The 23459-nt window shown below is 33.0% G+C and overlaps 1 protein-coding gene across 3 annotated transcripts in view; it reads left to right on the top strand.

Annotated features, from left to right (window-relative positions):
- Positions 1-22793, top strand: part of METTL25 (methyltransferase like 25) — an 82411-nt gene extending 59618 nt beyond the window's left edge. Inside the window, exons 10-12 of one of the 3 annotated variants that reach the window (XM_012749536.2) lie at positions 12860-12934; positions 13501-13572; positions 15432-22793. In XM_012749536.2, the coding sequence (XP_012604990.1) occupies positions 12860-12934; positions 13501-13572; positions 15432-15524 (240 nt within the window). In that variant the 3' untranslated portion in view covers positions 15525-22793. Of the gene's footprint in view, positions 1-47; positions 8754-12859; positions 12935-13500; positions 13573-15431 lie in introns of those variants that run through there. The other 2 variants (XM_076007131.1, XM_012749533.2) reach the window with 2 other exon arrangements.
- Positions 22794-23459: the final 666 nt, after the last annotated feature.

The following is a 23459-nucleotide window of genomic DNA, read 5'->3' as shown; positions in this document are numbered from 1 at the left end:
AAAATCAAATGTAAAGAAAAAGTACTGATAGAACTTTTTTTCCACAGGTAAAACACATGTTACCTATAGAAGAACAAAAATAAGAATTACATCTAGATTCTCCTCAAAAGCCATACAAGCAAGGAAAGAGTGGAGTGAAATACTTAAAGTGTTAAGAGGAAACATAGAAGTGTGTACTGTGTAAAATTATCCTTCAAAAGTGTAGGAGAATTAAAGACTTTCTCAAAGAAAAATTGAGGGAATTTGTTGCCAGTAGACATGTCATGCAAGAAATGAAATGTTAAAAGAAGTTATAGATCCCAAGTAGGATCTATTCCAGGTATGTAAGTCTGGTTCAACATTCAAAAACCAATTAAGGTAATTCATCACAACAGGCTAAAAAAGAAAAAAATCACATGATTACATCAATAGATAAAGAAAAACATTTGAAAAATCCAACAACTCAGTAATTAATTAAAAACTCAGTAAACTAGGGATATTTGGGGACTTCCTCAATTTGATAGAGAATATCTAGAAAAAACTATAGCTAATATCATACTTAATGTGAGAAACTTAAAGCTTTCCCACTCGGATCAGGAATAAAGCCAGGATGACCCTTCTTACGACTTCTTTTAAACATTGTATTGAAAGTACTAGCTAGTGCAGTAAGATAAGAAAAAGAAATAAAAAGTATAGAGATTGAGAAGGAATAGAACTTTCCCTGTTCACAGATGATATGATTGTCTAAGTAGAAAATCTGAAAAAATTCACAAAAAACACTTGGAAGTAATCAGCTATTACCACAAGGTCACAGGATACAAGGTTAATATACAAAAGTTAATCACTTAACCTATATACCAGCAATGAACAGTGGAATTTGAAATTAAAAACAATGGCATTTATATTAGCATTCCCCCAAACATGCAGTACTTAGGTTTAAATCTAACAAAATATGTCCAAAACCCATGTGAGAAAACCTACAAAACTCTGATGAATAAAATCAACCAGGAAATGGGGAATTAGGTGTTTCATGTTTATAGATAAGAAAATTCAATATTGTCAAGATATCAGTTCTTCCCTAATCTATGGATTTACTAAAATCCCATTCAAAATCTCAGGAAGTTATTTTGCTGATACTGAAAAATTGACACTAAAGTTTATATGAAGAGGCAAAGGAACCAAAATAGCCAATACTATATTAGAAGAATAAAATGGGAGTAATGACCCTACCTGACTTTAATATTTACTATAAAGCTACAGTAACCAAGACAGTTTTGTATTGGTGAAATAATAGACAAATAGATCCATGGAATAAAATAGAGAACTCAGAAATACACCCACATACATATAGTCAGCTGATGTTTGACAAAGTACCAAAGGCAGTACCATGCAGCAGAGTCTTTCCAACAAATAGTTCTGGAACAATTGGACATTTACACACAAAAAAATAAATCTAGACACATACCTTACATTTTTTACAAAAATTAACTCAAAGTGAATCAAAGACCTAAATGTGAAATACAAAACTATAAAATTTCCAGAAAATAATATAGGAGAAAACCAATATGACTTTGGGTATGGTAATGACTTTTTAGATATAATTGATAAGCTTCATTACTTCATTAAAGTTTAAAATTTCTGCCCTGCAAAAGACACTGTCAAGAGAATGAGAAGACAAGCCATAATTTTTTAAAAGATATTTTTAAAGATATATCTAATAAAGCATTATATTTAAAGTATAAAATTCTTAAAACTCAGCAATAATAAAGCAAACAATCTGATTAATAAGTAGGCTATTAAAGACCTTATCAGATACCTCATATATATACAGATGGCAAATAAGCATGCAAAAAGATGCTCCTTGTCATATGTCATATGTCATCAGGGAAATGCAAAATAAAACAACAATGAAATACCACTACACGTTTACTAGAATGGCCAAAATCCAGAGCACTGACAACAGATATTGGTGAAAGTGTAGAGCAATAGGAATTCAATACTGTCAAGATCTCATTCATTACTGATGGGAATGCAAAATGGTGCAGCTACTTGGGAAGATAGTGTGGTGATTTCTTAACAAAACTAAACATATTCTTATCATACTATTTTGTGAAAGGGCTATATGATGCAAAGCAATCCCCAAAAGCAGAAGTTGAGAAACCAAAAAAATGATACAGGCAAATCTAGTTTGTCAGTAAAAGGCAACAAAATGGTAGATTTATTGGGGAACTTACAGACAGAAGCATGATCTTGGGCAGCAGAAAGACAGGTAGATCTCCACATTGCTACCTCTGAGACCCAGGGCTTATATACCTTAGGGAAAGGGTACCCATGCTTCAAAAGGAATGTACAGGACAATTAAAGCTGACTCTTCAGGGAAAGGCAAAGATGCTATGTGTGTCCTAACCTAAAATTTGCATAAGGGAGGAATTTGTGGTCAGTATGGGTTTATGATAACATCAAGGTTGTCTTGGCTTGCACAAGGAACAGTATATAAAGTAGAAATCTTGGAGGTATTCTTGGGACTGGGTTTAATCAGAAGTCATCATGGTAGATTAGCATCCAATATGGAGTGACTTTAATCTCCATACATAAGATCCAGCAATCACATGCCTTAGTTTTATCTAAAGGAATTAAAAAACTTATGTCCATACAAATACCTATATGTTGATGTTTATAGCAGCTTTATACATATTGGCCAAAACTTAGACGCAACCAAGATATCCTTCAGTAGGTGAGTGGATAAATATACTATGGTACACCCATACAATGATATGTTATTCAGCATTAAAAAAAATGAGCTACCAAGTCATGAAAAGACATGGAAGAACCTTAAATGCCCATTACTAAAATGAAAGAAGATGTGTGAAAAGGAGAATTCAACCATATGCATTCTAAAAAAGGCAAAACTGTGAAGACAGTAAAAAAACACTAGTGGTTCCAAGGGTTGGTGAGGGTGAAAGGGATGAATAGAAAGAGCACAGAGGATTTTTAGGTAGTGAAACTATTCTATATGTCATTATAATATTGGATACATGTCATGTATTTGTCTGAACCCATAAAATATATGTTAATACCACCAGGAGTATAAGGTATAAAAGTAAACCATGGTTTTTGGATGGTAATGATGTGTCAATGTGTCAATCAACTGTCACAAATATGCCAGTCTGGTGGGAAGTATTAATAGTGGAGGAGGCTATGCATGTGTGGGGACAGGGTTGTATGGAAACTGTACTTTCTGCTCAGTTTTGCTGTGAACCTAAAACTTTTCTAAAAATTAAAGTCTGTTTAAGAAAAGAAAGCACTTATGGTAGGTACTGTCTTTATTCCTGATTTAATGGATCTAGAAAGAATCTCAGAATAAGGCAAGTCATTTTTTTTTTATTATTTATTTATTTTTTTTTGGGGGGGACATGTGTTAAGAGGATGGGCAAGTCATTTTTCTTGTTCAAGGAGCTACCAAGTGATGAAGGTAGACCTTGAATATAGCCTCAACTAACATCAAAACCTTAACTCTTTAACTACCACTAGTGAAATTAAAAACAAAAGAAAAAAGACTATGTAGATAAGTAGCACCATGCAAAAGGAAAGTCTTAAATGAAATGATTACTTTTGTTAACTAATAATAGTGATAATAGTGCCCCACTGATTTTTGTCATAATACTATTTAAGCTCATTTTTAAAAAAATATGTTGAATAAAGTGGGTTATAAAGAAAAGGACCAGGAACCCAAGCTGGAAGACATTGAGGGAGGAGGTTACCAAACAATATGATAACATGTGGAAAAGCGTTTGCTGGTGAAAGAAAGCAAATAATTGAGGTTTTTTTGTTTTTTGTTTTTTGTTTTTATGGTGGGGGTGGTTAACTTTAACCCTCTTAGTGCGGCGGGCCAAAATATCAGCTTTTGCGTCTAGGGCGAAAAGTGCAGCCGATATTTTGGCCCACCACACTACACTAAGAGTGTTAAGCAAGGGAAATTAAGAGTGTCTATCAGTCCAGTGTGGTTGGAAATAGAAAAAGTTATTAAAACAAAAGTTATAGTTTCAATAGAATACAAATATCTTAATTTATTCCCACATTATGAAATATCAGTGCTAAAATGAAAGTTTTAACCACAAGCACAATAAAAAGAGTTGTATATTATTTTGTTTCAAAGAAACAAAATATAAGAAATCATGTTATAAGAAATCATGTTAAACATGTGGAAATAAACAACATTCCCAGACAAATCATTATTCCAAAGGAAACTAGAGCTGCATACTTAAGTGGCTCACACATAGCTTAAAAGATTAATTCATAAGTCCTATGGTCAGTTATGAAAGACAGCATTAGATATTTCTCTTAGAGCCTAGTTTCTCAAATTCAGCATTATTGTTATTTAGATAGTTCTTTGTTGTGAGGGGGAGTCCTTTGCATCCTAGGTGTTTAGCAGCATCTCTGGCCTCTACCCACTAGATGTCAGCAATAGCACTCCAGTGGTAACAATCAAAAAAATTAAAAAGAAAGTCTCCAGATATTGCCAAAATTATTCTCAGTTAAGAACTACTATCTTCGAGCATTTGTGATCTTAATGATTCCATTTGCAGTCATCTAACATTCCCATTATAAACTCCATATTTTTAAAAAGTATTATTTTACATGTTCATGTTATACCAAGAGGTGTGGGGAAAGGGAGGGGGATCAAATTCCTTGCAGACACTTGTTAGGTGATAATAATACAAAATTTCCTGCTCTCAAGAAACTAACATTCTAGTTAAGAAGAGAGAGAATCTCTGTTATTTTGCTTCCTATCAAAAGGCAGGTTGAGGAATTTGATATTTGAAAGTGATTTTTTTAAGCACAATGCACATAAGCCCTGGCTGGTCCCAGAAAGTCCTGCTTTACATTTGTTATATTTCCCTAATTAATAATACTTCCATTTCACTCTCAAAAGTGTCCCTGCTTGGAAAAAAATTATATGGTCTTCTTACTTTTAAGGGGCATACTATCCCTACATAATTCTAGAAATTCAAGCCTTATTTCTATAGCAAATCAGATCATTAAAAAACTGTACTTCTCTGTTTACACCCCTGTACCTACAGTAGTTCATGCCTATAGGGTTGTATTAATCAGAACTGTGATTAAATAGTTTGCATTTATTAAGGTTTAAAGAAGGAAGAAATGTATTACTTGGCTTCTTTGATTGTAAAAAATAATGATTGTTCAGGTTTTCTTAATAATTGTTGGGAGGTTATTCCAGGAATACATATATAGTACTTATAAGAAAGACTGGAATCTGTCACCTTCACAAGAACCCAGAAAAGAGATGTACAGCCTGGGCTCATCAGAATGTAGTTTGTTAATTGGAAGCAGAATTCAGAACAGCCATACTGACAAAGTTATTATTACTTTCTCGGCAATAGTGCTTGCCATTATAGTGATAGAGCATCATTGTGGTGATTTAGCTCCTGAACTACCAGCTAATTCACTCATTCTAGAGAATCTAAGTCATTTTTCTCTTACAATTTTTGCTATTGATAGGTTGTTTATTCATGACTTTGCTTCCTACCTCCAAGAAACTTGGCCTATCATTTCCAGTCCCCTTTCTCCACACATACACACACACACACACACACACACACACACACACACACACACACACTTGAAAAAGTTATAGATGATTTATTTAATCTTTATCATACCTAATTGGAAGGGTTTTTGTTCATCCCACTTCATTGGCAGGGCCACTACATAAAATATACAATTTTTGCTCTGCACAGGAACACCTAGCTGACGGCACAATTGAGAACTAAAATTCCAGCTCATGTTCCTTTTAAAACAAGTACCTCCACCAAGGACTACATCCACCCAAAGGAAAGTAGGGGGTCTTTTTCTAATTTCACAAAGACACCAAGTGGCTTAGCTGTAGCCCTGTTATAAGCCATAGAAACCCTAAGTGTAATAAGACAAGAGAGGTAGAAGAGGAGCAATGTGTGGCTTTGGGAAGACCTTTGTGTGTAAGTTGCATCCTGTGACTCCTACCCCAACCAGTGATTGGGCAGGGGCACATTAAAATGAGGCCTGTCGTTTGGAGGCACTGTGAGTCAACCTGTTTGGTACAAGGATATTTCTGGACATTCAATTAAGACATTATTAAGAAGCTTTTATACTAAGTTATGGTATATAACAAGCTACATAATAAATTTCTGTTTACTTTTTCATAATAGGATGGTCTCCAAAGAACACTCAACTTATTTCTTTTTTGCCTTATCTATCAGGAGGTTAAAAGTTAAATTTATGCTTAATTCTAACAACTGTCTTTAAGTTATTTTGGCATCATGTTCTTCTCCCTTGAATTATTTACCCTTGAGAGCTTATTTTACTTTAATGGTACTACTGTTGATATATTTATGCCTTATATTATAATCTACCTCAAATTTTTCTTGACAGTAAGCATATTATTATAATTTTCTTATAACTTATGATTATATGGATTTGAAGCAATTAGATTTGGCAAAAGTTAATTATATTTCTTTCAAATTATGACCAAAACAATTTGCCAAAATTATGTGCAAAGCCTAATAATATTTAATGCCAAGTGCCCAGAAGACAAAACAATATTTTCATTAAGCAATAAAAAGTCTCATGTAATATAAGTCTAATTATATAAAACAGCCACATTGCATATAAAAATTATCTTTATTCTCCCAGCTAACCACAGGGAAATTTGGGTACATAAATGCCTACCTGACAACCAGTAGCTCTAGGGAAGAGTAAAAGATATTATCATTCAAAGAATAGGAACAAATAAAAGGAAAACACATTATACTGTTTTTTTATTTAAGGAAGAAAAATAAGCTGCTAATTGTTTTAATAATACTGCTGTTAATATATTAGAAAACATTAATCTCAGTGTCACACTGTGTTAGATTATTAGACTTATTCAAATATGTAAGTGTTTTATTTAATTCAAATGTATATGTAATAATTATATGATGTATTAATACTTATTTTTAGAATACATAAGAGCTGAATATAATATTTTATATGTGGATTCGCTGTTCAAATAATAGCAGGTTCCAGTTTTATTTCCATTAGCTAGCAATTGAACAAGTATAGAATAGAAAATATGAGAACTTTATACATTTTCCTTTTGTTCTTGTTAAGAAAACCTCTATCGTATTGCCCATAAATATCAAGCCTAGAAGATCAGTTCAGTTACATGCAAAATTTCATCATTTATAAAAGAAAGACACATATGTCACCTTTGTTCTATGTACTCCGCAAGGTCCCAGTGACACCAGTCTTTGGATAACTTCTTCTGTCAACCTAAGAATATCAGGACCACTTCAGCCTCTTGCCACTGGCTTTGTCTTCCCTGGCTCCTTTGACAGGATCAGCTGATGGCCTTACCTGCCCATCTACCTACTTCATTTCTTAAGCCAGTTATGATCTAGCCAGGAATCTTTAGTCCCACCATCTAGTGGTAAGAACTTAATCAGTTGCTAACTCATCTTCTAATCACTTTTGATAACATATGATGTGGAGAGGATCTCTGAACAACTATGTCTCTTTCATCCACTCTTGTAACCAACTTCCCCTGAAGTTACAATATGGCCCACCTTTGCTTATTTGGACCCCTAGATCTATAAAAAATAAAAATAAATAAATACATAAAGAAGAGAAAAATGTCCCATGGAAAAGAATTTCAACTATTTTATGTAAGCTATTCCACCCCCAAGAAGATGGAGCATACCTCCCCACTACTTAAGTGTGGGCTGTACATGATGACTTTCTTCCAAAGAGTGTAGTATACGAAGGGTGGGAGAAAAGATGAACTTTACAGTGAAGAACATTATCTGACAAACATTATCTCAGCCAGGTACTCAGGTCAACATCAACAGTGATAAGTCATGTTGATAGTATGTACTCTTGATACGATGTGAGGAACATGACACTCTACTCTTGTGGTCTTTCTCTCAAAAACAATATCCCCCATCTGCCCATGAGAAAAACATCTGAATAATCTATGTGGAGGAATTTTCTACAAAATACCTGACCAGTACTCCTCAAAACTGTCAAGGTTATCATAAACAAGAGAAGTCTGAGAAACTTCAAAGCCAAGAGAGCTAAGTGCAATCTGGTATCCCGCTTGGGATTCTAGAACTGAAAAAGGACATTAAATAAAAACTAAAGAAATCTGAATGCAGTGTGGACTTTAGTTAATGGTAGTGTATCAACATTGGTTCATTAGGCTGGGCTCAGTGGCTCCCACTACTAATCCCAGTGCTTTGGGACACTGAGACGGAATGATCTCTTAAGGCCAGGAGTTCAAGACCAGCCTTGGTGAGACCCCATCTCTACAAAAAAATTTTATAAATTATATGGGCATGGTGGCATGTGCCAGTAGTCCTAACTACTCTGGAGGCTGAGACAAGAGATCACTTGAGTCCAGTAGTTCATGCTTACAGTGAGCTATGATCACTGTACTCCATCCTGGGTGACAAAGTGAGACCCTCTCTCTAAATAAATAAAGATATCATAAGATGTTAATAAGAAGAAATGGGCATAGAGTATGTGAAAATTCCCTGTACTATCTTCAAAATTTCTTTAAATCAAAACTGTTCTAAAATATGTTTACTTTTATGCCCATCAATCCAAGAATGGATTAATAAAATGTGGTATATGTATACCATGGAGTACTATTCAGCTCTAAGAAACAATGGTGATATAGCACATCTTATATTTTCCTGGTTAGAGCTGGAACCCATACTACTAAGTGAAGTATCCCAAGAATGGAAAAACAAGCACCAGATATATTCTCCAGCAAACTGGTATTAACTGAGTAGCACCTAAGTGGACACATAGGTACTACAGTAATAGGGTATTGGGCAGGTGGGAGGGGGGAGGGGGGCGGGTATATACATACATAATGAGTGAGATGTGCACCATCTGGGGGATGGTCATGATGGAGACTCAGACTTTTGGGGGGAGGGGGGAAATGGGCATTTATTGAAACCTTAAAATCTGTACCCCCATAATATGCCGAAATAAAAAAAAATTAAAAAAAATATGTTTACTTTTAAAAAAACAATATGAGAGAAGCTAATGCTTATTGAAACTTTGCTTTGTGCTAGGCATGGTGCTAAAAGCTTTGTTTATATTGTCCATCAAATACTAAGGATGGCCTTATAAAATAAGTGATGTTATTTTCGTTTTATAGGTGAGGAAATTGAGACATAGGTTACATGGATTTCTTTAGGCCAAAATCTAGGAAATCAGGGAAGAAGGATTCCAATTCAGGCTGTCTAACTCTAGAGTCCATGCTTCTGTCTGTTATAATTATATAACTTAACAGACATTGAGCACAAGAAAAACGCTTGTTTGGCACTTTTCCAAAACTCATGCTCATCAGGCAAACAATAAACCAATAAGGAAGAATAAAAAGAAAATTCATACTTGTCAGTAGGCAAAATAAGTGCACTTCTAAAACAGATTGAAGAACTGAGGTTTGAAATAAAGGCAAAAGAAATGCAAGGAACGTATTGAAGAGTTGAAAAAGAGATGCTTATATCCTGAACTTGAACTCTTGAAACTCATGCATATAGGATGAAATTGGTCAAGTGTATGAAACATGTTGAGTAATAGAACATCAAACACATGGACAATATTATAGAGGGGTGGTAATAAATCTAAAACACCTGAGCATGATTTTTATTTACTGTTTCTCACTTCAGTTTGTCTTTAGGACTGGATATCTCCCTGAACATTACTCACAGCCCACTAAGTCGGGGCCTTACTTACACATCTTAACTCATACTAGTCTCTTTTTTCTAGAGTCTCTAGGAGTTGGGCAGCAGGGAACAATGGAATTCATGATCAATCCTCCCAGCTGCCATTCACCATGTACTTTCGACTTACAACTTTTCATATGTGTCAGGGAGTGCCTCAATTCTAATGCCTTTCTTTATCTCCAAGAAGTTGACCCTACCTACACTCTCAATGGCTTTAACAATAAATAATGCCATCTATAAAATGAGACCATGAATATATGTATCATAAAGATTGATGTTAGGATTTAATGAGAGTGTTTTCATCTTGAAATTTCCTTATAATTTCTATGTTCTAATGAAACTGGTTTTTGAGCATTTCATTTAGTAAGTTAATTGAAACATCAAATAACTCCTTAAGCATTCAATTTTTCACTTAAAAATGTATGAATACAGGGTTGGACATAGTGGCTCACTCCTGTAATTTTAGGACTTTGGGAGGCTGAGGCAGGAGAATTAATTGAAGCTAGTAGCTCAACACCAGCCTGGACAACATAGCAAGAGCCTGTCTCTACAAGCAATTTAAAAAATTAGCCAGGAATGGTGGTACATGCCTGTAGTCCTAGCTACTCAAGAGGCTGAGGCAAAAAGATTACTTGAGCCTGAGGGGCTTAAGGGTGCAGTGAGCTATGATCATGTCATTGCACTCCAGCCCACTTCAGAAAGTGAGCCCTTGTCTCAAAAAAAAAAAAAAAAAAAAAAAAATACATTTGTTCCTGGGTATCCACAGGGAGTTGGTTTGGGTTTTAGGACCCTCCAGGTACAAAACTCCACAGATGGTCTGACCCCTTATATAAAATAGTATATACTATTTGCATATAACTTGTGCATATCCTCCCATATACTTTAAATCATCTCTAGATTACTTATAATATCTAAATAATATAAATGATTGATTTTTATGTGTATTGTTTTTTATTGTTGCAATGTTATTCTTTATTGTTTTTTTCCAAATATTTTCAATTCATGGTTGCCTGAATCCATGGATGCAGAACTAATAGATGCAAAACCCATAGATACAGAGGAACAACTGTATATTTTTTATTGACTAAATTCTTGGTGTAAGAACAAGGCCATTTTGTTTTGTTTTTTACACACAGGTTTGCATATGATTTCACTGTTTAGAGTTCTACCTTGACTTCTTTGCATCAAACATAGATATAATGCATAGTCTATAGTACCCATCTTTGGTTCACGTAAAGTAAAGCAACAAGCTTTTATTATTTTTAATACGAGTCTAAAGATGGTATTCTCAATTTTCTTTGCAGAATCACTCAAAAGCAACAAATAGAATGAGAAATAGAAACACAAATTCCTTTTTTGACAAAATCAGAAGGCATTTTAAATTTAAAATTATGTGTATTTTGAAATACAATGAAAATGAAAGAAGGATCCAGAAATATTCCAAGGAGAAATGCCCAGTTTTACAGATTATAGACAAAACCAGCAATACACAGTTCCCTATGCTGGCATATACCGAGCAGCAAAATCAAAAATCTTTAGTTTGGAACAAACAGCTAATAACCAGGATGGTGCTTCCCAGGTTGGCACAATGGAGGAATAAAGAGTATGGAAAACCCAAGAAATCACAGTGAAAAATCATATTTTTAGGAAGCAGGGTGGGTTGTCCTGCAACTGCTGATCTTAGGCAAATAGGGGAGAAGATGATTAAAAGTTGTAGTTCACACACATACACAATTTTGTGAGATGAGAGTTTTTGCTGCCTTGAAGTACAAACCTGGATCCAGTCCAAGATATTCTACTGCAAAAGTTTGGACCAGGAAGGTACTCATTTAATTCAAAAGTGGGCAAAATTTTAAGAAGGGCAGGGGTGTTTAATCTGCATGTGTTCTGTAGCAAAAGAGATTTTTTTCTGGAAAGCTTCATGCAAAATTGGATGAGACAAAGCCTTACTTTTCACTGTTACCCTTTTGTACTTTTTAAATTCAAAAGAAACTTAGTGCAATAATGAAAAGAATAAAAGCTTTGAAAAAATAATAAATTAATTTGCACATTTGCAAGGAAATATGATTTCAGATTTTTGGCTCATTTTATCCAGTCCTTCATTCATTTTGACCATATGTAAAGTGACATAAATTTCTTCTGGTGACTTTTTTTTATCAAGCCTTTCACAAAGGCATTGAATTTATAGAAACAACTTTTCTTTTTGTTTTAATATTTTATTGGTTATATAATGTTTATTTATATTGCAGGTTTGGTATCTCTTACCTGAAATGATTGGAACCAGAAGTGTTTCAGAGTTCCGATTTTTTCAGATTTGGGGATATTTACATTATATGCTGTACTTAATGGTTAAGCATCTCTAATCTGAAAATCTGAAATCCAAAATGTTCCAATAAATATTTCCTTTGAGTGTCATGTTGACACCCAAAATGTTTCAGATTTTGGAACATTTCAGATGTTGGATTTTCAGATTAGGGATACTCAACCTGTATATCATTACAATAACTGGCATAACAAGTTTAGAAATAAATACAGTTGACTCAGTAAGCCTAAAGCTCACCAGGCAGTAGCAAAAACATGTAAGCGAACTAAAGGTGGCCTGCTAAGTACAAGGGCTCAACATACTATGGGTATTTGTTTTAGAGAAAAAACAGAAAATAATACTTGTTGATGGATTTGCTAAATGGATGCCATTATTGTGTTCCTGTTGCCTTTGAATTCTTCTCCAGGATATATTGTCTTAAATATAGTGTTTTAGATTTTAATTTTAGTCAAAAAATGTTTATTGAGTTCCTGCTATGTGCCCCATGCATAGTAACAGTAAAAGTAAATAGTTTATCACTAGCTGTTGAAATTAAACAGTATTAATAGGATGTTATTGGTGATTTTATTTATGATATGCTGAATAACCTATATCAGTGCAGATTTAAGTGAATTTGAAGTTGTATCAACTTGCTTCATGCATATCTTATAGAAAGCTCTTTGGACACATGTGGTTGTCATGTCAAATTAATGTCTTGTTTATTTGACTTTAAGAATATGTTTGATAAAGAAGAATACTTTTTAAACTATTGTTAAATTTATTGTTATTTTTTTTTATCTTGAAGCTGCCAGAAAAAATTATAATGAACTACTATGAGAAGTATAAACCTCGAATGAATGAGCTGGAAGCTTTTAATATGGTAAATCTCAGAGTTAAGCATATTAAATTGGATACCTTGTTAGACCTGAATAGGGTCCTATTAAATTTTATTATGGGGCCAAGCAATCTATATTGTTTTTGTCTTACTATAGAAAAACTGTTTTGGATCATTTCCTATTTCAGAACTATATTAGGTGTCAGTAATGTAATAAAGAGAACACATGGTAGATTTCTCTTAAAGTGTATTATAAATGCACAAAAAGAAGTTCAGAGTCCTTTGAACACATATTGGTCTCAATGCAGTTATTTCACAAGCATTCCTTTTAATGAATTTCATTTTTAGTACCCCTTTAAAAGCTTTCTGTCACATATGATTGCTTGTTGGATTCTACCTCAAAGTGACTTAAAGAACATTCTTTTCCTATTATTATTAAAGAAAACCTTTTGATCTCTGCAGTATTCATTTTCTGAAGATGTACATGAGTACTGGAGATTTGGCTTATATAAAATTCTATAGATACTTTTCTTAAAAATAAGTGTTAAGGAAATAAGCTAGTCTTTTTTTTTTTTTTTAAGTACCACCATACTCTTATTTTTTTCTTTTAGTTGAAAGTTGTTCTGGCTCCTTGTATAGAAACATTGATTCTTCTGGATCGACTTTGCTACCTGAAAGAGCAGGTAAGTTATATTATTTTAATTGCATAACAAATACCTTTATCAAATACAGTAATATGTATCCACTTATATTTAGGATAAGGTTCTTTCACATAAAACTAGAAGGAAAATTTTTTTTCATATTTTCATATTTATTCATTCCATCTCTCTTTAAACATACAAACATATGTACAACAGATGTTTTCAGCAAAGCTGTTTAATAAAGTTTACATTCTTTTAATTGTATGGTAATTATTATGCATAGGCAATGAACATAAACCAATATGATATTATATAGCTAAAATTAATAAAGGCCAGACATAAAAGATATTATATATCCATTTCATTTTGTAAGAATTTGCCTTTTAATTCACTTTTGGATTTTTGGCCTTATGGAGTCTACAGCATAGAAACTTCTTTTTAATCAATGAAGATTATTTCTGGTTTTTCACAATCTTATTTGTTTTATCTACGTTGAATGACAAAATGTTGTCTTTTGCGTTGTCTTTAGGGTAAATATTTTTTTGCAAATTCTACTCTGCACTATGTTTAAAATAAAGTTTGGTGAACTGTAAATTAAATCCATTGATAAACCCAACCTAACATTTCCACTGTACACCCCTTATTTAAAAAATTTTATTTTAGGCCGGGCGTGGTGGCTCATGCCTGTAATCCTAGCATTGTGGGAGGCCAAGGCAGGCCAATCGCTCAAGGTCAGGAGTTCGAAACTAGCCTGAGCGAGACCCCGTCTCTACCAAAAATAGAAAGAAATTAATTGACCAACTAAAAATATATATACCCAAAAAAATTAGCCGGACATGGTGGCTCATGCCTGTAGTCTCAGCTACTCAGGAGGCTAAGGCAGGAGGATTGCTTGAGCCCAAGAGATTGAATTTGTTGTGAGCTAGGCTGATGCCAAGGCACTCTAGCGTGGGCAACAAAGTGAGACTCTGTCTCAAAAAAAAAAAAATTTATTTTATCTTAAGAGATTTACTTCTTCTCAACAGGCTACTTGGAACAAATGAATATTAATAAATGTTTGCTTTGTTCTAATTTGTGTTTTCATGAAGAAAGGCAATTTTTAAATATTTAAATAATGATGTACTTTCCCAAGCTACTAATTAACTCTACATCACTGGAAAACTTTGGTTTCCAAGTTGATAGGTGACCTATTTTACTGGATACCCATTTCCCTTTTCAAAACAATTTTCACTGACATAAGTACAATAGTGAACCAAAACAGTATACACAAAGATTTATAGGTTGTAATGAAATTATAGAAATCACACAAATATTAATTTTTAATATATTAAATAATATAAAAGGAATACATATTTATGATAGAAAATTTTAAATATGGAAGAATATAAAAATAAAATAAGTAGTCGTAATCCCACCTTTTAATGTTAGCTATTACATTTTTGGTATATTTTTTGATGAATCTCTCAAATATATATATGTTATGTGTATATGCACATTATTTGTACTTTAGTTAAAATTGGAATAAAATTATAAATACAGTCTTACATCTAATTATTTTATTTCATTTAGAATTTCCCACCTCAGTAAACATACTACAGAAAGTGAATAATATTTCATCATAAAATAATTTATTTAATACCCATTGTTATTGGCCACTTCTAGTTTTTCATGATCACAGCAAAGACTAAGGTTGTCATTCACTTTCTATGTACATCTTTATTTCCTCAACATAAAGTCTTAAAGGATAAATTGTAAATATTAATTTTATTCAACAAAAAGTAGTTTTCTTTTATATAGTTTGTTTTTTCTGTAGATTTCATATTACAATATATAATCTGACTCATCTCTCCTTTTTTTCTTCAAGAAATGGTTGTATATCTAAATTACTTATCAATTTGCAGGAAGATATTGCATGGTCTGCACTTGTGAAGTTGTTTGATCCTGTGAAATCTCCCCGATGTTATGCTGTTATTGCTCTGAAGAAGCAGCAATGATTTCAATGGAAGCTAATTATTAGATATGTCTGTGTGTGGGGCCTGTTGCTGAGATTGCTTTTCGAAACATTTATGTCCTATTATAAAAATATTTTTAAATCATTGCTATATATTTTAAATAAATAATAAAATAATGGCTATCAATAGGTCATAATCCATTTTTCTATTGTCATACATTCATAGAATAAGAACCCATAGAAATATTTAAAAAGGGTTGAAAAGTGTTGATCCACATTCCTAAGTTAGTATGTCAATAGGACATTGTAATCTGACTCTTAATGCCTGTTCAATATTGGAGACCCTTTATATTTGCTACGTATCACATTTTGCCATCTCTTGACTTAAAAACAAATGAAAGGTACAGGTTGGTGCCTAAGATCATTTGCATTTTCATTCACATTTTTAGAAGGGTTTTCTGTGTTATCTGAAGGGAAAAGTCTATATTTAAAAGAAAGAAATACTCAGGAAGCAGGTCAGAAATTAAAAAGTGCCTAATATAAAGCATATTTTACCACTGTGTTTAATCTAAGTTACATGGGGTAATAGTATATGCCCTTAAAGAAACATGCTTCTTATAAGTGAGATACTCACTTTAGGAATTCTTGGGGCTATTTACCTTACTAGAATAAAGTAATGGGGTGGCACTTAATGGAATTACCTTTTGCTCTGCAAAAAGCCAATCTGAGTAAAGCAAGAGTGAATGAGAGGAAGCCAGCACCCTGCCCACTGTGGAACAAGTTCCTTCCATTAGCAGAAAACTTGAGGTTTCTAATGTACACAAAAGAGATGAACAGCTGGGATAAAGCTTCTTTGATGCTCAGCTATAGAAAGATTCTATAAAATTTTCCAAAGCAAAAAAAAAAAAAAAACAAAAAAAAACCCTGCTTTTTAGAGTCTATGCCCAGATGAGAAGAATAATGAGAAGAATGTAAATACTGAGTTTATAGCCAACATATAGGTGAATAATCAGGTTCTTTGTATGGCTAGCACAACATAGGCAGTCCCCAGGTTACAGATCACCCAACTTACAGTGTTCCATACTTATGAATAGGTTCCCAAGTCTCCCTATAAGGATAATTTATAATTAAATTATTAAACTAATACTTTGAGAACTATTAATAGTTTCTTCTGCGCATGCAAACAAACATACATAGCATAAGTGGTCATTGATGCAGCATATTTACACTAGCAGCCATTTATACAGTCACTTACCCACACCATCACTTTCATCTTAATTTTTTTGTTCAGTTTTGTGAATCTATGTTTACCCTGTGACCATGCCTCCAAAGAGAAAGTCCACTGCAAGTCCAGGTGAGCCTGCAGCAAAGAGAAAGTTTATTACAATGGAAATGAAAGTAGAAATAATTAAGTGTTCAGAGAAAGGCCAGATGCCATATTTCATTGTGAAAGCAGTAGGTTTGAGTTACTCAACTATCGGAATAATTATAAAGGATAATGTGGGAATAATGGGACGTGTGAAAGGCAGTGCTCCAGTGAAAGCATCGATTATTACTAAGCAGCATAGTGGATTAATTATTGAAATGGAAAGGTTATTGTCGATTTTGTTAAAGATCAAAATACACGTAATGTTCCTATTAGCCTAGTGTTGATTTAACATTAGGTGAGCGTCAACCTTAATATTCTTTTTTGAAATTTCTCCTATCTCCTATTGAAACTTATGAGTTTGTTTTTATGCCTTGTTTGTTTGGATTAAAAGAAGCACAATATTAAATGGTTTCTGTAATTTATTATAGTACAGGGGTATTATTACAGTATTACACTGCATTATTATTAGCACATAGGAGCCATTTTAGTATTGTTATTATTATTATTACCATATGTGCTCTGTTTATCAAGGATCCGAGTTACATACAAATCCAACCTAAAGATGTTCTCAGGAACATATCTTGTCTGTAAACCAGTAACTGCCTGTGCTGGAAATATATGCCATTTTTTAAGCTTTATATTCTGAAAAATTTCAAACATATCCAGAAGTAGAGAGTAGAATATAAAGAATACCCATGTACTCATCACAAACTTTAACAATTATCAGTATTTTACCGATCTTGTTTCAGCTGTATACACATAAACATGCACATGTACATTCCACCCATACCGACCCTAGCTGAAGAATTTTAAAGCGAATCCCAGGCAGTTTGTTATTTCTCATAAATACTTTAGTATACATTTCTAACAGCTAAGGATTTTTTTTCATAATAACATTTATATTGTTCCCATTAAATATCTGCAATTGGTTTCAAAAGTCTTCTATGTCAGTTTCTTCAATTTGGAATCCAACCAAAGTTAACACATTTGCATTTGGTTGATGTGTCTCTGAGGTTGTTTTTAATATATAACAGCTTCCCCTCCACTTTTTAATTTCATACTATTTTTATTTTTTTAGAAACGAGGTTATTCATGCTGTAGAATTTTTCACTTCTGGATTTATCTGATTATATCTTCATAAAGTCACTTAATATACCCACCCATCCCAAGTATTTCCTATAAACTATTAGATCTAGAAACTTGATTATATTCAGGTTATTATTGTTTGTTTTTTGTCTTTTGGCTAAAATACTTCATAGTCTGTGTTATATACTTTCTATCGCATTGCATTAGGAGGCACTTCATGTTTGGCTGCCCCATTATTTAGTAATACTGCTAAGATTGATGAGCAGCTTCATTGTTATAAGCCTGATTTATCCAGTATAAAGGATCCCCATCAACCTTCCTCTGAGTGGTTTTAGCAACTAGTGGCAGTGATTGAAGGCCAGAAGAAAGAAAGAAAAGAACCACAGACTGTGAGTTGATTTGTCATATTCATACTGTATGGCTGATGGCTGGGAATCCTCTCTGGTTTCAATTTGTCTGTTGCATTAATTCTTGCTAAACTGCCTTTTTGTTTCAGCATGCTGTGATTTCAGATCTCGTATCGTTTGCTATATGAGTAACTATCTCAGAAGGAGCAAAATACCTTTCCAGCCTACTTTCTTTTTTTTCATAATTTTACTTTCTATGTAAAATTTTAAAATCTTTCCCTGATATGCAAATATTTATAAAATATCAATTTCTATTTATAATGAAGAACAGCTTTATATGTATAAAGCACTGTTTAGTATAGTGAAGTAAATTACAACTGTTTCATCAGCAAGAAAACTTTATAGTAAATTCTCTATGTTTTAAACAATTGTCAGAAATACTTACCAGCTAATGTTTTCCATTTTAATTAATCAGTTAAATACATAACTCACACATTGAATCACCATGAGAAAACCTACATGATCATACTGAGATGTTAACATTTCAACAGGAAACAAAGAAATAAGATACTTTACCAATACAGCTTTATAGACATGAATCCAGTTATAGAGTTTGTAGACTCCCGTCTCATAAGAACTGCTCTTTGAGAACTAGCTTACAGTTTAGTTAAAGAATGTGGTATTATACATTGGCACAAGCACCAATTCTGACAGTTACTCTGGTGAGCTAGAGCAAGACCCTTAACTTCAGTGCCTCAATTGCAAAGTGGGATTTCATTTAATATTAATTTTATAAACATTTATTGAATGCCTACCATTTGTCATATTACATCTAAGCATGCCAGTATGGAGACAAACAACACATACCCATGTCTTCCAAGAGCTCACAGTCTAGGGAGAAATATAAACAATGAAATTGCTAAATATAGTAGTTACAATAGTTAAGCTCAGAGATGAGAGGTTCAGAATATAAAATTCTTCAGGGTGTATTCAGATCAATAGACAAGAAAAAGAGGGACTCAGTAATGTTAGTATCATCGTTTAAATTCTTGTGAGTTAAATTGTGTTGTGTCATAAGGTAAGTCACTTAACTGTTTAGTGTGCCTCAGTTTTCTCCTTCGTAGAAAGAACATAAGAACTTACTCATAAGGTTGTTATGAGGGTTATATGAATTAATATATGTTATTGAACTTTCCCCAAACTTCTCTAAAGAAACTATTAATAAAGTGAACTAAGTTTATTAGGACTTACTGTAGTAGCATTGGACATGGTTTGACAGTCTTGAGAGTATCTCTGAAAGGGGAAAAAGGGGAGGACATTTATAGGATTTGGAGACTTGGGCTGAAAGGTGAAAAACAGACTGGGATTTGAAAAAGTTCATGACATGAGAGTTTAGGATTAGTATATATAGCAATACAAGGATCTTGAAGCAACTCTTGATAAGTAAGCTCTTGCTGGATAAGTGAGCTCTTTGCCAGGATGAGAAGATTGAGATAAATTAATATATGTGAATTTCCTGAAACAACCAATGAAGTTATTTATTGATGTACAGTCTTACCTTTCCTGGACAAAGTTTTCCTATAACAAACAAATAAATCATGTGGACACAGGTGGTTTCAGTTCTTAGACACAGTAGCTCGGCATGCTGTTGCTGAGGGTTCAGTTTTTAATGTAAAGCACTTAATTCTTGGCACATAGTGCATAGTATAAAAGTAATGGTTGTGTTTGTTAAATATCCTAGAGAGACAGAAATGGGAACTTAATCATATGTATAACACTGATTTTGTAGGGGGAAAAAATGTGTTCTAAATTCTAATCAAATAATTTACAAATGAATTTTTAATGTCCCCATTCAAAATCTGGGAAATTATTCACATTTAAAAGTAGATTTGGTTATTGGATGAAAAACCTTATGCTATATACAGTAGTTAGAATTCATAGTGAATTTACTTGCTGAGATAATCTATTATGTTCAGATTATTATTTATTTCTAGCATAACGATTTCTATGTACTGCGTATTTCTGTCTTTTTAGTGATTTCTCTGTACCTACAGGTGTAAATTCAGAGGCCGGTACAAAAAGATCTTTCGACATGTATCTGAAGATTGTTCTTTGATCTATGGTTCTAACCACTGTGCCTAATAACAATTATTATGTATTACTATTAATATATATTATTATTATACCTTTTTAACATACAGTTATTCCAAAGTCTTTTTCATGAGGCATGAAGTACCATCCTTTTCTAGATGGTTAATGAGCTAAATTGACTGCTCTTTTTTTGTTGTTTGTTTCCTGGCTTTCTACTCTTTTCCTCCATTCTTTGAAGTTTCTTTTTAGAATACAAGGAAACACATTTTATTTAAATCTCCCCAACTTTAATTCATTGTTGTAAAACCATTTAAGAATAGTCTTGCCACCAGTTCTTTGTAAATGTGTGTAGCCCAGAGACATGCTATTACAACAGATGCAGGTTACTGAGCATGTAATCTTAAATGTACTATTAATGATCCTGCATTAACAGTTAATATTCAGAAAGTCTAATATCAATAGAAATGATTAAGGAACACAATTAAGGCTCCTGGAATATATCCATGTGTATCTTCCAAAAAAGGACTTTACTACCATTCTGCCACTCTGAAACCATGGTGGGTTATGTTGCTCAAAAATTATTAGGCATATTTCTTTATCTAACACCTAGCACAGTACCTGCAACATAAAATACTCATGATGACTTTGTGCTAAATGTATTTATCGGTTTTGCTTTAAATCATTTATCAACACATCCTATAGAAAGTGACATCTGATCATTGTCTGTCTTCATATGCTAGCAAATATTGATTTTTGATTAGTCCTGTTCCTAAGCACTTTACATGTATTAACTGCTTTCATCCTCACAACTCATAAAGTAAGTCTGTCATTATCCTCATTTTACAGATTAGGAAACTGGTGGAGGTAAATATTAATCTTCTCTGAAAAATTATAACATCATTCTAAGCCTCACGTTGTTTCTACAAGCAATTTTTTTAATGTCTAGCACTCTAGCAAAAATGACCTGACATATAGAAAGTCTAAGATGAAAGAAGCTACAGAATAGAAAGAATCACAAGGCTTCCATATAATTGTGTTATGAGACATAGGGGATAAAAGACTGAAAATTTCAATAGAAGGCTAGAAATCATAAAGTATCAAATGGAAATTCTAGAATTGAAAAATACATTAGCCAAAATTAAGAATTTAGTGGATACATTTTATAGAGATTAGACACAGCAGAAGTGTGAAATAGTGAACTAGAAGGAAATTCAGAAGTAAGTATCTAGAATAAAGTACACAGAACAAAGAGAAAAATTAGAAGACAGGATAAGACATACAGAGAATACACTGAGAAAGTCTAACATAAATATAACTGGAGTCCCAGAAGCCAAGGATAGAGAGAGTGAAAGAACTAATATTTAAAGAGAGAATGACTAAGAATATTTTAATATTATTAAATTAATTTTGTGAATTAAGGTGAAAGAGACAGCTTCAGACAACAAAAAGAATTTTCATCAGTATATCTCCTCTAAAGGAAATACTAATGGGTGTTCTTCAAGCAGGAAGGAAATGATTTCAGATGAAGGGTTGTAAATGAAAAAAAAAAAAAGACCAAAAGAAATATTGATACATAAAACAGCAATAATAATGGCTTGGAGCGGTGAGAAAGGTATATAGAATTGAGGTAATAAACATCAGTGGCATACAGGAGAAAATACTATAGTAAATGAAATTAAAATGTAACAAGGTTCATTTATGTATTTATTGCCTTGGAAAAAAGTGATAATGAAAATAAATATCAGACTTTGATAAGACAAGATTGAGTGTTGTAAAATACTAAGGTAACCACTAGAAGACTTAAAAAAAATATACCTTTCAAAATAATAGAATAAAAAGAATTAAATATTCTCAACAGGGTCACTCTATGAGTGATCAGAGCCCTGAGCAGTTTTTTGGGTTTTTTGTTTTGTTTTGTTTTGCTTTGTTTTGTTTTGTTTTGTTTTGTTTGTTGCTGGATTCCTATCTACACAAACAATGTTGAGTCACCCAAAGTTAGCCTGACTACACCATTATGACAACTCAATCTTGCAGGATCCCATGGAAGAAATATAGTGTCAGCCAGCAGGAGCAATCTGCTTACCTGGCTGCTCTCCTGGAACTGTGCTGCCCAGCTGTGGGCCACAAATTGACTTCATATGAATAAGTCTCAGAATTTTCAGGGACATCTGATTGAGCCCACACATGGTTAGAGAGTAAGAGGTGAGTGACCCAAAGGGCAGAAGGACCACAAGAGTTCTAGTCTGAACTTGAGATACCCTACCCAGATGGCACTGTCAACCCAATTGGGTGCAGGCACCAGAGAGGACTCCAAAGCTCAGGAACCTTTGAGGTGTGGGACCCAGAACAGGGGTGCCGTGCTTGCCCAGATCTAAGTGTGATACTGATTCTCAGTTGCTCAAGAAAAAAAAAAAAAAGGTAGTAAAAGAGAGAGAAAGAAACATAGAACAGTATAGAACAGACAGGACATCTAGAAAGCAAATAATACAATAGAATACTAGACTTGAACTCAGATATATCATCAATTCCATTAAGTGAAAACTAAGTCTTTCAATTACAAAACAAAGATTGACTTATTGGAAAAATAAAGCCCAACAATATGCTATTTAGAGGAGACATCTAAAACATGAGTACAGAAAGTTTAAAATTAATAGGAAAGAAAAAGGCATATTTGCAAATATTCATCAAAAGAAAGCTGTATCAAAGGCAAAATAGATTTTTTAAAGTATTCTTAAAGACATGCACTTTTAATACAAAAAAGTTTTAATTTTCTAGGAAGATACAATAATTCTAAATTTGTATCAATTAACATAATCTCAAAATACATAAGGCAAAAATTAGCACAAGTACAAGGAAAATAGATAAATCTACAGTCATTTTCATGCTCCTAATCAGATGTTAAAAACAAAGTATAAAGATACAAGATTCCAACAACGAAGTAAGTAAAACTGACCTAATGGATAAATATAATACATTGTACCCAACCATTATAGGGTATGTAATTTTTTTAAGCACACATTGAACTTTAAAAAATTTGACCACATGCTAAACTTTAAAGCAAATTTCAATAATTTCAAAAGATTGA

The sequence above is a fragment of the Microcebus murinus genome, chromosome 10 (assembly GCF_040939455.1).
Source record: "Microcebus murinus isolate Inina chromosome 10, M.murinus_Inina_mat1.0, whole genome shotgun sequence".
Taxonomy (NCBI): Eukaryota; Metazoa; Chordata; class Mammalia; order Primates; family Cheirogaleidae; genus Microcebus; species Microcebus murinus.
This window is presented reverse-complemented; position numbering and strand designations above follow the sequence as displayed.